The sequence below is a fragment of the Lissotriton helveticus genome, chromosome 7, assembly GCF_964261635.1.
Source record: "Lissotriton helveticus chromosome 7, aLisHel1.1, whole genome shotgun sequence".
Lineage (NCBI taxonomy): Eukaryota > Metazoa > Chordata > Amphibia > Caudata > Salamandridae > Lissotriton > Lissotriton helveticus.
The window spans coordinates 66,421,269-66,439,913 of record NC_136068.1 but is presented as its reverse complement, the minus strand read 5'-3'; the positions used below and the strand labels follow the sequence as shown (position 1 = coordinate 66,439,913).

General features: G+C 40.6%; 1 protein-coding gene across 14 annotated transcripts in view; it reads right to left on the bottom strand.

Moving 5' to 3' along the window:
* The window catches only part of LOC144768069 (alpha-2-macroglobulin-like protein 1), a 618,955-nt gene that overhangs the window by 467,039 nt on the left and 133,271 nt on the right, over window positions 1–18,645 (bottom strand). For all 14 annotated transcript variants that reach the window (XM_078651444.1, XM_078651445.1, XM_078651446.1 and 11 more), the window contains exons 11-12: window positions 2,625–2,780; window positions 1,806–2,015 (exon numbers count right to left, since the gene is read on the bottom strand). In XM_078651444.1, coding sequence (XP_078507570.1) covers window positions 1,806–2,015; window positions 2,625–2,780 — 366 coding nt within the window. The remainder of the gene's footprint in view (window positions 1–1,805; window positions 2,016–2,624; window positions 2,781–18,645) is intronic.

Here is an 18,645-nt window from a genome sequence, read left to right as displayed (position 1 = left end):
GTAGACTCGAGTGGCATAGACTCGAGTGTGGTAGACTCGAGTGGCATATAATCGAGTGGCGCAGAGTGGAGTGGCATAGACTTGGAGTGGAGTTGCGTAGACTGGAGTGGAGTGGCATAGACTTGAGTGGAGTGGCATAGACTGCAGTAGAGTGGTGTAGCATAGAGTGTTGTGGCGTGGCGTGCAGTGGAGTGGCTAAGAGTGGATTGGCATACAGTAGAATAGGCATGCAATGGAGTGGCGTAGAGTGGGTTTGCATGCAGTGGAATAGGTATACATAAGAGTGGTGTAGAGTGGATTGGCATACAGTTGAATAGGCATACAGTGGAGTAGCATACAGTGGATAGGCATAAAGTGGAATAGGCATACAGTGGAGTAGCATACAGTGTAGTGGCATAGAGTGGAATAGTGAAGAATGGAGTAGCATAGAGTGGAGTGGCGTAGAGTGGAATAGTGTAGAGTGGAGTCGCTTCAAGTGGACTGTTGTAGACTGGAGTGATATACAGCAGAGTGGCAAAGAATGGGGTGGTATAGAGTGGATTGGCATATGAATGTACATAACATTTGCCAGGAATGTACAATATGGGCTGGAGATTAATGCACAAGAGCAATTTTCCCTTCCTTGCGTTTCACCAGATTTACCAAAAAAAGCAGGGTCAAGAATGATGGCCTTGTGTTGCTTTTTAAATGTGACCTAAGTATTGTGTTGCCCATGCAAGACTATGCATGATGCAAGGATAACAGAATACAATTATATATCTAGCCCTTAGTTATACATTGTGAGATGGTGTACCACAGTAACTTCACAGTATACCATGGTAAATGCTGATAACAAGCCAGCATATAATTCGCTAATGGCTGCCTTTAGAAATTAAAAGGCAGGCATACACTTTACCTGTGATTAAGTTTAGGCCCCTAACTATAGGTAAGTAGTAGGTCTTATTATTATTCCTACCTATTACAACTGTATTGAAGTGTTACTAGATAGAAAAATTAATGTATATTTTTCTATATTTTTTTTAAGGTTTTTGGAGTACTGAGCTACTACCTAGAAAGTACCTTTTTTTAAAGAAATGTGCCTTTTTGTTTAATTCTTTTTCAGTTGCACAGTTATTTCTGAATAAAATTAAATATGTCAAAAATAAAAAATTCAATGTAGTACACTATATTTCTGAAATAAATATTCTGTATAGCAGTGTTTGTCTATCTATTTTCTTTCATGTATTATTTTTTTTCAGTACCGCAGTACCTTCTTGGTAGTTCTGGGTACTTCGTGAACTTTTTTTAAATGTATAAAAACTATATATATTTTCCCTACCTGATACCAATTTAATTAAGTGGTAAAATGTAGGCGGAAAATATATTACCTAATACTTACCAATATCTAAGTCCCTAGCCCCAACCACAGGGAAAGTGGTTATAAAACAACATGGCTGCCTTCAACTTTTGTAAAGGCAGTCATTAGCTAATCACATAATGCCTGGTCATTGCTAAGTACTGCGGTATTCTTACGAAATACAGTGACATTAGAGCAACAATGGATATCATTAATTTATAATATCTTATAAGTTGAAAAATACTTAACCCATTATCTGTACTACCTACAAGGATTGTGTACAGATCATATTCTATATTCCTACCAAATGTAATGTAAATCCGTTCAGCAGTTTTTGTGCAACGTATCGGTACAAAGTCTACAGAATATGCCGAAACGTATTTTAGGACCCCCTTTTTCTTTGTACCCCGTTGACGAATCCCCGCGAAACTTGGTCAATGACTAGCTTCTTCCCTCGATTAGAACTTACATAATAATAGAACTCCATGTGTCTGGTATCGGGTCTGAGGTCCTCGGGCTCAAGCTTGTAGTTCACACGGATGTCCTGGACCTGGCTGCATGGCAAAGTGCCCTCAGATGCGTGGATCTTCATCCAACTCCTGACACTGGAGTAGAGAGGCAATATGTAGTAATAGGCATCCTGATAGTATAACTGCTGTGAAGCTCGGTCCATTGTCGCCTGTGAAGGAAGGAAAGTAACATTGACTGAGAAAGAATGAGAAAGATTCAGACAACCAGGATATAGAAGGAGGCATATAGGTGAAAGCAGTACACTTTGGGAAGATGAAGAGAGATAGCAGAAAATAGGGCAAAGGTCCAACTTGGAATTAATAATTTCCTGGTGTTAGTTGACAGCAAGTTTGAGGACACTACTTGGGTTAGACACCCCTTCTTATTGTATATTGACACTCTTACCTCTTAGAGAGAACTGGCTCATTATCCCCATATGATGTCAGATATAGTCTTCCTTTTGCACCACCACTGACCCTCTTCACATTAAAGTGTGACTGAAACTATGGCTGACCTGACCCAATACCTCTATGATGTTAGATATACTCTTGCCTTTGTGCCAAGACTCACTTACTGTGTTAGGTGCTCCTTTCCCTCCTCAGCAGCGCTAATCGAGTGCATTGTCTTACCTGGGGTCCACAACGTCACCTTCAACATCACAAACTTAACACCCTAATGGTTGGATATAAAATGCAGTGGTCTTTTGACTTGTAAGTCTTCTAGAAGGTTTAAGGAACCCTTAAATACTTTGATCTGATCTCTTGTTCTGTGGACATACCTGTAGATATACTTGAGAATTGCCCCAGCTGGAAGTGTCTAGGGAGAAGGAGATCAGCCCCTCATTGTCAGTGGTGAGATGTTGTGATGCACCATTTCCTTGAAGTGTGACACCTTGGTTTGGCAGAGCAGCTCCACTGACATCCACCACCTTCACCTACAGAATGACCAGGAGACACAAAAGCAAGTGAATGGTGGGGTGCGACTGTTGCAAAAGAGCTACTTGTTGGGCTTAATAAAGTCAGAGATGAGAGTGCCATAACATCAAGATAGATAACTTCCCATTTCTAAACTATTTGATGGGCTCCTCTCAAATAGAGGTTGATTTGCTGCCAGCTCTGCTTTCACCTTTCTCAAGCTGCCAAGCCTAGCACAGGCTGTGGTTGCTGAGGAGCTAGAGGCTTTACAATCTATCTAAAAATACAAATTTCCACCTTTACGAATTTACCTAGGTGGAATCCCTATCCAGAATTCAGCTGCTTTAACCTTCCCGCAAAATATAAAATGTTGTTTTTACTACAACAAATAGTGAGATTTTTTTCAGGAGGTCCAGGGCAGTCCAGGGATTTGGGGCTCAGGTTCAGGTTTTGTCATTCAGAGCGCTTTACCACTGGCCTTTAGGGGCTTCACCTTACTGTTGGACCCAAACTTTAGCACCGAGTGCATTCTTTTCGCACTTGACCATCAAAGTATTGAAGTTGATCAGCCCATGGTTCCCTGAGGAAGGTGTTGTCGGGTTAGAGACTCAGAAATCGACAAACATTAAATAACAGTAAAACTATTTATTGTTCAACAAAAACTTTAGTATATAAAAAGGAAGTACTTTATTACTATTTAACACATAACCTAGTCACTGTGAATAATACCCAACCAAGGTTGTTCACTGGGGACTAATAGAAAAGTGTGCTCATGGTAATCTGGGTCCAGTCTGTGTCAGTAAAGTGAGGTGGTTCTTGGCTCCATGAGGAAGAACAGGGATCTATTATAGGAGATCTTGCAATTCAGCTTATTATACAGTTAGCATTTAATTACCCAAATAAGTGAGCACCCTTCCCTAAGTCGGGGTGCACTAACTTGGTCACTTTCTGTCCTTGATAAGAAGTTTGACCATGTTAAGCCAAGGGACCCCTTTGTATACCTACTTGACTACAAGCAGCCTCTTTTCTTGCTCCTCGCAGCCAAGATAAGTATTATTATAATTTCTTACACCTTTCATAACCATATTTTACATATTACAATGTTTTTCATGAAGTTATATTTATGCAGTTATTGTTATTACTTCTGTGAGTTTGATTTTTTCCCTTCTGTGCACCGCATGAGCACTTGGGGCAGATTTACAAGCCAGCGCCATGCTGCGGGGTATTTACAACGTGACGCATCTAGGGAGATGCATCAAGTTGTAAAGCCCTGCGCCACAAGTGGGCATTCTGGCACAGGGGGGGGGGCGTTCAGGCACACGAACGCCTCCTAAAAGTGGCTGAGTGAAATCTACAAGATTCCGTCCATCAACTGTTGTTTTTGCATTTGGACACTGTGGGTGAAGCTTGATTCACTCATCAGTGTGATCTTAGGCACATGACCAGGATGTTACATGTAATCTACCATGTCTTTAAAAAACATATACTTCCATATTTTTAAAGACATCAACTAAGCATGTTATTCACCCAGATCTATTTAAAATCAAGCTTGACTCACAGTGTGATCTTAGGCACATGAGCAGGATGTTACATATAATCTACCATGTCTGTCTCTGCAAGCAGTATGTGTGTCTCTGCTCATATTATTTCACTGTCTCTACTGGCAAAAAACAGGACACCTATATATAAGCAAGACATAACATTAATTTCTCATTACATGTAACATCCTGGTCATGTGCCTAAGATCACACTGTGAGTGAAGCTTGATTCACCCATCAGTGTGATCTTAGGCACATGACCAGGATGTTACATGTAATCTACCATGTCTTTAAAAAACATGTACTTCCATATTTTTAAAGACATCAACTAAGCATATTATTCACCCAGATCCATTTAAAATCAAGCTTGACTCACAGTGTGATCTTAGGCACATGAGACACATGTCATGACAGACATACAAAGAGAGAAATGGCACACATAAAAAGAGAGATTATGCACGTGCATAGTGACATGAGATACAGACACAGAGTACCTTTTAAGCTAAAAGAGACAAACTGTTCGAAGGCACAGGTGACATTATTGAAAATGTGAAAATGTAATTCGTTATTTCACACAGACACTCAGTGTGATCTTTGACAAAAAATTTAAAGCCAGACATTTTACCAGAAAACATTTTACATAGTAAATTGTTTTTGACACAAAGCACAGCACATGTAATGTAAATCAGCCTTTTGTTGTATACTAGTGTTTATATTGTTTACTTATTGTAATTGCTATGTAATATGTTTGTAGTGGTCTATAATATGTTATTTTTTCATTACCACAGATTATAATCATCTATAGAAAGATAAAAGAATATGCCATCCAAAGAAAGACGTCAAAAAAAATACGAAACATATTTAAGGTCTAAGGAAAGAAAAATACAAGACTCATCCAAAACAAAATCTTCAGTGAAAAAAAATAATGCTCCTGGTAAGCAAACTAAAAGTTTTCTCAGGAACTTATTGAAATGTCAACAAAAAAAAGGTGTGGTTTCAAAGAAGCATAAGACACCTCTAATTAGAAAGAAGAAATTGTGTCCCTCCAAAAATGTTAGACCTGTAGAAGGAGATGATATTGTCTATAGCGATAAAAGGAGAAATCAATTTATTGAAATTCGTAGATGAATGTTTTATAACAGAATTATATCCAATGTATTAAAAAATGTAAAGAGGTATCAAAAAAAGACCGCTTTTTACAAGAAAAAAAACATAGTTAGGATTGTGTATGAAGCATTTAAAGTGAAAAATAAATTGTATAGTTTAGTAATGAATAGAATTCGTACACTAGATAAGGTAATCAATGTGTTCAAATCAAAATGTAAGTGGAAAAGAGTAATTAATCGGACTCATTTTTGTGATGTTTTTTCTGGAGAATGGAAGCATAGTTCAAGTTGTGAGCCATTTTTTAACGAAGAAAGTTACTTTCAGGATAATGATTTGGTGCATGCAGTTGACACCAGTGGTCGAGCATATGAGGTGAAGGACGGTTGTCCGGTTGAAAAAGAAAAGATTGTGCCTAGAAATACAGAAGAGGTGTTAGCTGGTGAAGTTTTAGGGAGATGTCCTAAGACTCCAGTGTATACTTGGAATTGTAGTAGTATTTGTAGTGTGCGACAGGATTCAATTGATTTGTTTCGCAGTTTCTTACGGACAAATACTAAGAAAAGTGTAAAACAAAAAATGAACATTTTGCAAGAGTTAGATCCTTGTAGAGTGAGAGAAAAAATAGCTTTGCAAGGGCATTCACTGGCTTGTCTTTAAAGAAAAGTACTTCAGAGTGTTTTTCACCATTTTAGGATGTTAGCAGTGCATCATAATAAAGTGAGGAAATTAGTGAGAAGGTTGTATTATGCAAAAAGTCCAGCACTTAAACTAAAACAGTTAAACAGTGCTCTTTTGCATGGAACTGAATTAGATGTGAAAAACATTTGTGAAGAAATTGAGTTTTGTTACTTTGGTGAAAAAGAGGACAGTGCAGAAATTGATACAGTAATAGACGGTAATGTAGAAGAGAATGTAGAGATTTCAAGTACAGAAAAATTTGAACATGAAATGACAAATTACAAAGTTTAAGGTCAATTCAAGTGAAAGGCCTAATTTTACTTGTGTGTGTTGTAGACGAACTCATTATAAGCATCAGACTAGATTAGTTGATTTATATGTAAAAAGCGAAAAGGTAAATAATAATGAGTGGAAGGATTTTGCAACTTATTTGTTGGTAGAACATTGTTTTGATTTGGGTTCTGATCAACATATTTGCAAATATAGTTATATTAAATTAAATGAAAACAGAATGCCTTCTATAGCTGTCATAATAATCTGGAGTTGGAAGAGGAAACAACTGTAGAAGACGACACTGATTTCTCAGCTGGGCAAATTGAAAAAGTTGAAGTCTCTAGAAGTGAAGAAATTTATTAACATTATAGTGTTCATCCATTGCATTCCAAAGAAGTAATGGGGAATGCTATTGACTTGTTTCAAATGAAAGAAGCCAAGGGAAGTCCCATTAGTGTATGGGAAGAAAGTTTGGAAGCTCGTTGTTTTCCACAGTTATTTCCAACAGGTGAAGGTGGACGATATGACGACCGACCTGTTCAAATTCCTGCATCTGAAGACCGGACAGGGGACCTGATTCACAGAACTAACTTAAGACAAAATCCTAAATTTACTACTTTTGGTATTCACAGAAGTTAGGATTTTGTCTTAAGACAAACTTAAGACAGACTTAAGACAGACTTAAGTTAGGATTTTGTCTTAAGTCTGTCTTAAGTCTGTCTTAAGACAAACTTTAAAAAAAAAAAAAAAACTTAAGACAAAATCCTAACTTCTGTGAATACCAAAAGTAGTAAATTTAGGATTTTGTCTTAAGTTACTTCTGAATCGGCCCCTACAAGATTATATGCAGAAGATCCAAGGTTTCGTCAATGCATTCCATATTTGTTCCATCTACTGTTTGAGAGTGACTTGTCTGGACTTTCTTATGCAGTAAACCATATACTGAAAAGTGGAGCACATCTACAAAATGTTTCGTCATGGGACTTTATGGATAAAGTGAAACTGCAAGACAGTGTTTTGGAATCTCAGCTAATTAATCTCATTACATGTCAGTGTGGTACTAACGAGTATTGGTACCATCGTCATGGGGAATTGAAATGTATGCTAAGAAACTTAGGAACTCCTACATGGTTCCTCACTCTTAGCTGTGCTGAGTATGCTTGGGAAGACTTACTTGAATTTCTACGAGAGGCAAATAAAAACATTGAAAATATTGAATACAAGAGACCTGGAGAACTGTGCTCTTTGGATCCAGTTAATGTATGCAGGTATTTCAATCATAGGTTTGAAGCTATGATGTCTTTTATTACAAACAAAAAAAATCCTCCACTTGGAGAGGTGTTGGATTTCTTTTGGAGAAAGGTGTATCAAGCAAGAGGTGCTCCTCACATACATATACTGCTATGGATTAAAGATGCACCAAAATTTGGAACAGATTCAGATGAGAAAGTGATGAGTTTCATTGAGCAGTATTCTACATGTGCTGTTCCTAAAAGTACAGAAGAAAACAATTTAAGACATCAAGTTTTACGCTTTCAAACCCATCGTTGTGGGAAATACTGTCGTCGAAAATACAAATCCAAGGACAAGTTCTACACGAACTGTCGTTTTGCATTTCCACGTCCAGTAACATCGAAAGGAAGAGTGAACAATTTTATGTCTTCTCTGCGACATACTGTGACAAGAAAATCACCCAAAAATACATACAACCTAAGAAGAAATGAGGAGTCCAAATACATAAATGACTACAACCCAGTCATTTTGTCCATGTGGAATGCGAACATGGATATTCAATATGTTGCTGACAACTCTATTGCTGTGGCTCGATATGTGACGTCTTACATCACAAAATCAGAAAGGAGGGAACTGAAGGAAATGTGGGAGGAAATTTCACATGAAAAGAGTCTAAGCAAGAAATTATACAGTTACATTCTGAAGATGTTGTCGCATCGAGAAATTGGAGCATACGAATGTTCTGATCGGTTATCATCAGCAAGTCTATATGCCAAATCTAGAACCATCATTTGGGTGAGTCTAGGTCTTGCTGCAACACAAAACCGAGTTTTGAAATCTGTACAAGAAATTGAGTATTTGGCGGAGAAAGAACCAGACAGTACAGATATTTTGAAGACAAACATGTTGGATATATACTATCCAAATGGAAGTAGTCATCTTGAGAACGTTTGTCTCTATGAAGTTCTGCAAACCTATACTTTTAAGAGGAACGTCACAGAAGACATCAATAAAGGTGAATATGCTGTAATTGGATGTGAAGGCTGTCTGGTGAAACAAAGAAAAGGCCATTTGATTAATCATCGAAAATTGAGTTGTGAATCTCCAGACAAAAGGGAATTTTATTACTTAGCTCTTTTGCAACTCTTTAAGCCTTGGCGCAGAGAAGAGGAACTACTTGGAGATTTTCTTACTTATGAAGATTCGTTCAATGCAACCAAGGATACCATAGAATGTCCTGTTTTTTCAAATTATCTGCAAATGTTGAACGAGTAAATACAGCAAGAAGCTACAATTGCAGCAGAGATTGCTAGAGACAGTTCTCAAGACAGTCAGAGTTCTGCTTCATTGAGTCAGGATCCACTAGGAGGACCAATTATACAAAATGAAGCTGCCACTGCCCTGGATGAAGTTGAAAGAGCCATGGAACAAGTTAAGGAGGATGTAGTTAACTTAGAAGATTTGGAAAAAGAACTAAACGTTGAGCAGAGACAAATATATGACGAAGTCACAGAACACATTGAGCATGGTTTATCTCATGAGAAATAAGAGTGCTCATGTACATCATTTATACCTGTTCGACTGTACGTGAGTGGAGAAGCAGGAACTGGAAAAAGTTTTCTGATTAAAGCAATTGCAACGTATCTGCAGAAAAGAACGGAGTCATCGCTGTCTTGTGTTGTTACCGCTCCAACTAGGTTGGCAGCACACAACATTAAAGGGATTACTTTACATCGCTTATTGATGCTGCCAGTAGAGCATGATAATAAATTGCAATACCACAAGCTATCTGGAGAAGCTTGTTGGGAAGTTTCAAGAGTCCTAAAGAAAATGAAACTTCTTATCATTGATGAAGTAAGCATGGTATCAAATGTAATGCTTGCTTTTGTGCATTTAAGAATGCAAGAAATTCTTAAAACAGAGTATGATGTTTTATTTGGAGGCAAACACATCATTGTTTTTGGAGATCTACTGCAGCTAACTCCAGTGAAAGGACAGCCAGTGTTTAAAATGCTTACAAATGAAGATACCAGGAAGTGCCTAGGAAGCATTGGAAATGTTAACATATGGTTAAATTTCAAATATGCAGAACTGCTTCATAATATGCGACAGGCAAAGGATGAAGTTTATATAAATATTCTACAAGATGTAAGAATTGGAAAACTAACTGAGCATGGCAAAGAAGCTTTACATGGACGATTAATTCCAAATTTGTTTCCAAATGAAAATATTCTCCCAGAGAATATTTTTATGAAAATTCCTGAAAACAAATCTGTTATATGCTTGATGCCAACTCTGCAAGAATGTTCAATCTTCAACAACAAAATGTTAAAGTTGGAAAATCAAGAGATTGTGAAACTGGAAGCTATTGATAAAATAGAACATGAAGGAGCAACTATCATTTTGTCAGAAAAGTTGAAATCAAAATTTGATTCTTTAGAGAAGACAATATCTAAAACTGCTGGTTTGGAAAAGACTCTGTATGCATCTTTAAATTGTCGTATAATTTTACGACGTAATTTACATGTGGAAAGAGGTTTAGTAAATGGACCAATGGGTCCTGTTGTTGATTTTGTGAATTACCGAAATAGAGATGGAATTGAATTTATAAAAATTAAATTTGATGGTATTGAAGAAGTACAACAAATCAGTCGTTGTTCTGCCCGATTTTTGCTTGTGAAAGATGTATATGTCCACCGAAAACAGTTTCCTGTTTCTTTGGCATATGCGGTGACTATTCATAAATCTCAAGGTTTAAGTGTAGATAGTGCTTTGGTGAATATTGGAAGTTTTGTGTTCAAGAAGGGTATGGCATATGTTGCTTTATCTCGAGTCAGAACTTTATCAGGATTGTACTTGATTGATTTTGATGAGACAAAGATTAATGCAGATCTAAATTGTGTAAAAGAATATAATAGGTTAAGAAGAGGGTATGCTCCAAATTTACCTCAATATCCTCTATTTGAAAAGCGTGTGGTAGGCCGAAAAAGAAGAAATGAGAAAAATTGTAGTGAAGTTGTAGCAAAAAGAAAAAAAGTAGATGAACCAGTAATTGTAAGCAAAAACTAAAAGGATTCAGTTAAAGATGTTGTTGGATTTCAGTTTGAAAACAGTTCTGGTGTCAACTGCTATGCTAATGTAGTGGTTAACGTTGTTTTTTTTCTCCAAACTGTACAAGAACAGATTGCTGAAAATCGTGATCAAACATTTTGTTGTTATTAAATTCTTTGTTTGAGAAATGTAGCAGTGATAGAACAAAAATACAAAGTGTTTCTGAAATTCGAAATGTTTTAGACATATGTTCTGGTGTAAATCAATGTTCACAGAATATTCAGCAAGATTGTCAGGAATTTCTAATGTATATGCTTGTTGTTTTGCAAGATGAAGGTGTAGATGTAGAAAATCTTTTTGGCCTTTCTTATAAATGGCAGCATGACTGCGACAATTGCTCCTTTTCAAGTAGTACTACAATAGACACTGAAAGATTTATATATTTGACTTTACCAGACTGCAAATCAGTGTCATTTAATAATCTAGTTAGACAAGCAAATCAAAGCATGGTCTGTACTCAATGTAAATCTGCAATGCTATCGACATTATTTATACAAACATATGGACAGTATGTAATTTTAATGTTCCAACGATGTAGACCTGATGGAACTAAATTGACAATTTGGCTTCTCAATTATCAATTTCAGGAATTATTTACCATGATGGTCCTTCAACAACATCAGGACATTACACAGCACATTTAAAATGTCATAAAGGATGGAAACACTGTAATGATACTCAATTGACTTTCAAACAACGTTTGCCTTCTGACTTACAAAATTCTTACCTAGTGTTCTTACAACCGAAATTTTAGGGAAGGTAATTGGCCTATGAAGATTGCAGCAGTTAATAAAACCTAGTTTGCTGTTCAAAATTACTTTCCGAGTGAGAGTGATGAAGATAATAAAAAACATGTAGTTCTCATAGAGGTAGTATATGTATATCACATTGGGGTCGATTCCGATCCGGTAAAATCCCCGTCCGTACGATTCGTATCCGGAGCCGTTTCCGTACGACTCGTACGGACGCCGTACGACCGGACGATTCCGATCCCGATCGGCCGACCTGGACGCGATTCGTACGGTACACGTCGATTCGTACGGAAAAGCGCACGATCACCTACACACCGTACGGCGCGTACCCCCCATGATCGCAGGGGTACGCGCCGTACCCCTGTGATCATGCAGGGTACGTGCCGTACACCCAGCGTACATGGGGTACGTGCCGTACACCCACCGTACATGGGGTACGGTGCGTACCCCATGTACGCTGGGTGTACGGCACGTACCCCGCATGAGCACAGGGGTACGGCGCGTACCCCTGCGATCATGGGGGGTACGTGCCGTACCCGGGGGGGGCGTTCCGTACCTGTTTCGGCGCGAACTCTGCATTTACGACTGTTTTCGGCTCCCATAGGAAAAGGGTCGTACGGCGCGTACCCGACACGAATCGTACTTGCTGGGTCGTAAAAACCAGCCGCGAACCATAGTGATGTCGCGTACAGCCGGTTCCGACTGAAACTCGTACGGAGATTTGAGTCGTACGGAGTCCTGTACGACTCGTACGGAGTTTGGCACCTGGTACGGATCGTACTTCGTCGTACGTACGGGGCGTCTACGGGTACGATTCGTATGGGGAAAAAACTCTCCGTACGATTCGGAGCGCATTTTACCGGATCTGAATCGACCCCATAGTGTGTGCTGTGAGTATTATAGAAAATATTAATAAAAAGTAAGCTAGAGGTGAAAATAAAACTATTGTTTCATAATGTAAAAGATGATGGAGCTTTTCTTTCAGAAACTCGGGTAAATGAGAGATTAAGAATACTCTTGACTAATTTTGAACGAAAAGGACTTTTCATATACTATTTGGCCTCGTGGAAAAGTACATGGATCAAAAGTGAGTTAAGATATGTTTTTTCAAAATGTTATATTATTTATTCAAACGTACTATGGGTTTTTCAAACACAATCATTTTGATTGTGGTTTTTTTTGCCCGCTGTTATATGATGAGTAGTATTGAAGTCACTGTTTAAAGTGAAATTCAATATATTCTAATGTTGTGGTAGTAACCAGACGAAATTGGTCTAACCCAAACATAGACACAAAACCTGCACTATAACTTTTTACATAGGGCTTACACTACACCAAGTGCTTTGGCAATAATTGACCCCACAACTCCCTCTCAACGGTCTAAGTGCCATGAAGATGAGGCAGAGTTTGCACATTTGACGAGGACATGTACACATATCGGGCATACTGGACTAAAACCTGCTCTCAATTGTCACTGATGATAGACTCACACTTGCCCCTGAGAGACAAGCTTGAACAAGCCCCAGGAAGAGCTCAGAGAACTCTGTGGATGTCTAGGGCCTGGCTTCCAGGCACTCACTTGCGCCGTCTTATCGGTGTGTCCCTTCACACCCACATGTAATTAGTACTGCGTGCAAAGAAATGTCCAACAGCCAGTATTAAAAAATCTACTTATTTCTATGATAAAACAATAAGAGAACATCTCAGAGCATTCTGTCCCCCTTTACATTTCAGTTCAATTGTGGTTTCCACATTGCTTCCAGGCCAGATTATGATCCAGATACATCGGACAGCGGAAGACCCGGACGTGGATCATTGATAAGCTTTTAGACCTGATCAATAACACAAAGAAAGTCTGGATAGAAGGTGAGAGCATCCAACATCTGAGCTCAATAAGCTGCGGCAGGACCCTAGGCATTTTAAAGCATAAGGAGTGCTTGATAAATGAATGTGTCTCACAGCAAGACTGCTTCCAGAAATCAAAGCAGACCAGAGGAGGCAGCAATAAAACCCACCCCAATTGTAAAGAACATGATTTAATGTGAGGTTAAACAACAGGAACACCCACTAGGAGAACCCTGATGAGCAACCCATTGTTTTTACAGTTCCTCTTCTACGGTCAGTGGTTCTACCACTGCAGTCCTTTGCATCATATTTACATCCCCATTGAGATGTGAACCATGACGAAAATACCATGTACACGCATATCCTCAAGGACTGGCTGGGAAGGTCTGTTTAGTGCTCTTTGTGATTGCCTGTGGAAGGGTTGGCCATTCAGAGGCAAGATGGCGTCCGCAGGCTCGGACGTGTGAGCGGGCTGCTCCTGGGCCTCCCCCTACCCGCATCCATCGGAGCTCCCTATTGTTACGATGTGGCATCAACTTTGAAAATCTATCTACTTAAGCCTGATGGAAGACAGAAGACAGAACCAGAAGCAATAACGGCTTGTTAAAATTCCGAGGAGAGCTGCGGTCATGCTGAACTGTTTTGCACCTTTAGCTCTCAGCTTGCAATGTGCTTGGTCTCGCGGTAATCCACTCCAGGTCTTCTGCTTTCCCTGGAAGATCTGGAAAAACTGAGCAAGGACGTTGTTGCAAGTTGCTTCCAGCACCCGCTGGGCTTTGCTCTGGGCGGAGGTGGTGAGTGCTTCAAAGTAATTGGGAATGCTCGGAAGACTCCTGGCCACGGGTGGCATCCGTGGGTGGTGGCCTCGTAGGTTTGATCCCTGGGACATGTGAAGGCTTGAATTCAGTTCGCAGTTGATAAAGGTGAATGATTCAAATGGATGTATGACATTACAACGCATGCTTTTACATCGCATGCCTTTACAACACAGTTTTTACAACGCATGCCATTACAACGCATAGCGCTTTGGGGTGCTGGATAGTCAATAGTTTAATTTACTATTCCAACTCCAGTCCCCGTGGATAGTAGGGAAGGTGTTGGATAGTAAATTAAATCTATTCCCTATCCTAGAGCGCCCCCCAGCGCAATGCGTTGTAATGGTTTGCGTTGTAAAAGTTGCGATGTAAAAGCACTGCGTGGTAAAAGTTGCGTTGTAAAGGATGTTTCCCGATTCAAACACATCATTGTACTCCATGAAAGCAGGGACCTGTCCAAAGCTATTGAAACTGTGTGTTTAGAAGTGATTTATGCTCAAGCTGTGGAAAAATAGATATGGTGATGATGTAGCAGCGAAAACTTTCCAGTCCCCGCTGTCAATGATCTGGCGCTCGTGGCTTTGGCTGTGGGAGGTCCCGCTGCCCTGCAGGTTAACTACCAGGAAAATCCATGGTCTGACAGCCTCTCCTGCTTTGGCCACTGGTGCAGCTTCATTCATGCTGGTGAAGTCAGCTTCCAGGAGCCTTAAGGCGAGGGGGCCACCGGCGGTCTCTGGTAGTCTGGGAAAAATTGCTCCGACCCCAGGAGGAAGTTCTAGTGTTGGCAGACGGCGCTCTGTCATGGAAACGACTGGTGTTGGTGTACAACTCAAGGGTAGGGATGACGCTGCCACTTTTGTTAAGCAGACACTGTCTAAAGTGCAAACTTTAAAGAAACAACCAGCAGCAGGAGTCAAAAATAACACGAAAATCAATACCCCTCCACCTGCCCCTGAAACTGCCCACTCGACTCTGGATGTTGCAATAACTCCGACAGAGCTGACTCAGGGTGAGTCTACAGAAGTGGGTACTGATGGGGGACTCTGGACCAAGGGCCTGATTATACTAGTATAGACAGCCTCCCTGGTGAGAGTAGGGAAGCTGGTATTATGATAGGTCTGCTACTCCCTGAGCCGGTTGCCGGTACATTGCCCGATCAATCAGCCCAGTGTATTCTGGAACATGGAGTTTCCGCTAGTAATGGCCCTTCTAAAGGGGCTGTGGACCAGGATCATCTAGGCCGGGAGGCAGACAGTCTGCCAACATGTAGGGAGGAGGATTTAGTGGATAAATTCTACTCCCTGTCTGATTACTCCAACTCCTCCTGTGATGACAGTTGTGCAAAAGATTGGGCGGGAGAAGAAAGTGATACTAGTAGTCTTCACTGGGAGGAAGAGAGCGACAAAGTCCCAGAACAGTGAGAAAATTAAAAGACCGACCTGTCTTATCCTTGCAGACTGGGGCCATGAACGGCTCAATGACCTGGGATTACTCCTTCTCACCAAATTTGGAAGGAAAAGATGCACCAGTTGGAGCTGCAGTACCTGGAGCGACCAGCTTCAATTCCAATGAACCTTAGGAAATTACCCTCTCTACTATATATCAGTCCATAATTGCCCACTAGGCAAAAACAAAAGCTGAGAGTTCTCAGACTCAAGGTGTGTGCCGGAAACTTCAGAATGCAATACGCAGGGTTGCAAAGACGTGTTCCGATTTTGCAACAAGACTTGGAGAGGCAGAGGCAAGAATTTCCCAGCTGGAAGACGAGCTGGCCGCACAGAAGATCCTGACTGAGTCTATGCAAGCCAAGAAGAATGACACGCTTTTGAAATTAATTGACTTGGAAAATCGATCCAGGTGGAACAACCTCCGAATTTTGGGCATCCCAGAGGGCAAGGAGGGGGCAGATGTCCGCCAGTTCGTGACTGAACTTTTTGAAGAGGCTTGCCCCGAACTCCGTCACTGGGACTGGAAACCGCAACTGCAAAGGGCTCACTGTTTCCCCTTTACTCAGCGGAGAAAAGAGGGTTAGGTTGATAGTCGAGCACGTGCTATCCTGATATGTCTTAATCATTTTTTGGCCAGGGAAGCCTCGTAAGATTTAGCTAGGCCAGATCGGAAAAGGGTCGGCAAAGGGTGCAAATTCTTTGTGAGACCTGACTTTTGCCAGCCAACTGTTGAAAAAAGATGATTAATGCGTCAATTAATCCTGTTATTTCAGGCAAAGGGGGCTCAACCCGACCAAACTGAAGGTGGCCTTTCAGGGGCAAACTCATTATTTCCAGTCTGAAACTCAAGCAAAAGTATTCATGCTTTCTCTACAGGGATCTGTGGGCTGATTGTGATTTGCATTGCACTGTATCTGCTTGATCCCGGGGGTTTCCTTCGTGTTCAATAATTTAAGAATGGTTTGTCTTTCCTCTCAGTGTTTCTTTTTGTTTCTGATTCTACTCATTATATGGCAAGTATTTTCGGGAGGGGCTCTAACACAGTGGAAGGGGCAGTGGGCCAGCACTGCATCACCAGGGACCTTCGGTCCCCATGCCTCATGTGGTGGGAAGGTGAGGGTGGAGGGGGGAGGGCTTCTGGTAGAAGCAGGGTGGGAACTGGGAGGGAGTGGGGGGTCAAGGGGGATGAAGGGTGAGTGGGGAAACACTCACTATTCTATTTGAATTGTCATGGCATTAGATTGTATCGACACTTTATAAATACATTATGTTGCGGAACTCCTCTAAAAAGGGGAAACAATTCTCTTTGCATTTCTGCTATGCTGAAATATTTGCATCTTAAGGGCTGATGGCTGGGTAAAGTAAAATCCGAATATGCTATTTAAACACTTGCAGCCTTAATGATAGGAAAAAAAGAGGCTTACTTTCCAAGCTTATAAGATATATGAAAATAGATGCACTGTGTTTACAAGAAACACATATTTCCTGGAACAATCGTGGGTGACTAATGAATCTCAGTTTTGATCTCCTTGCATGCTCTCGCCAAGCCACTACCACACGAGGGGTAGCTATTTTAGTTAAGCATGGCATCGCATTTAGCAAGCGAATTAAGGAAGATAAGCTAGGCCGACGGGTAATTGCCAAAGTTATAATTTTAGGTACCCCTCTCACTATTTGCTCTTTGTATGGGTCGAATCTGGATGATCTAGAAATTCTGAATTTTTTTAGCATAGAATAGGCTTTATGGCCTGTCCCGGTAATCCTTTTCAGCAGTTTTAATATCCATTTGAATAGCAGTTTCAACCCCTTCAGCAACATCCCTTATCAGGGAAGAAAGGGTAAGACTTTTTGGGCTCTACAGGGGTTGGTCAAGGAACACGGACTGATTGATATTTGGCCTAGGCACAGGCAGATGGAGCTGGGGTACACTTATTTTTTAGTGCCTCACCGCAAATTTGTCCGATTGGATAACTTTTTTGCTTCTAATCAAATTACAGAGAAGGCTAATATTGAGCTTTTTCCAAAGATAATATTAGATCATAACCCGTTAGTGATCGAGTTCACGTCGAGTTCCTTTTTACAAATTCCGGTGACCTGGACGTTTGACAGGAAGTTACTGCTAAATCAGGCATACTGTCAACATATGACTAAATGGATTACCGAGTGTTTTGATATAACAGGGGCACTGCACCTGAAATAATAGTTTGGGATGCTTTTGAAGCGGCAGTACGGGCCAGACTCTCAGTTTCTCCCTTTATCGACAAAGGATGGTTAAGGAGAAGATAAATGGCTGGGTGGAACAGCTACGGAAGGCCGAGGAAGAGCTCATGAGGGTAATTAGGGACATGGAAAAATCGGAAAAATGCTTGTTGCAGCAAGCAGTTGCAAAGGCCAGAAAACATAACTTTTTTGGTGATGAATTGGCTATTAAATTTACACAGCACCGTGCGGGCATATATAAATATGGGGAGAATTTAGGCAAGTTGTTGGCGAAACGTATGCAACAAAGGGGAGTTTTTATTAGAGTTCTTCGTATTCAAGATAAATCAGGTCAGATCCAGGACTCACAGGGGGCGGTCCTGAAGGTTTTTCGGGATTTCTATCAGGAGTTATATACCGCTGATAGACATGGAGAAGCGATATCTGGGGAGGAATTCTTGCGGGACCACGAAACTTCGTAGGTTACCCCGGAACAAAGCATGATGATGTCTGCTCCAATTACGGGGGATGCGGTCAAGCTTGCTCTATCCTTGCTAGTAGCCGGTAAGGCTGTCAGCCCTGATGTGTAACCACTGGAATTTTATCGCACGTTTTGACCAACACTCCGAGGTGTGCTTAAATCTTTATACCAACTGGCCCAGAAGGGCCAGATTCCCGATTCCTGTCGCAAAACCACATAGTAGTTTAAATAAAAAGGAGAAACCTGAGCTCAGCCCATCATCATCAAACAGACCTATTTCCCTGATATGGGCTGACTGTAAGATCTATTCTAAAATAACTGCCCTCAGGTTGGGCATGGTTATTACTCCATTGGTTAACATCCGCCAACACGGGTTTATCCCTGGTCGAGATACATCACACCACG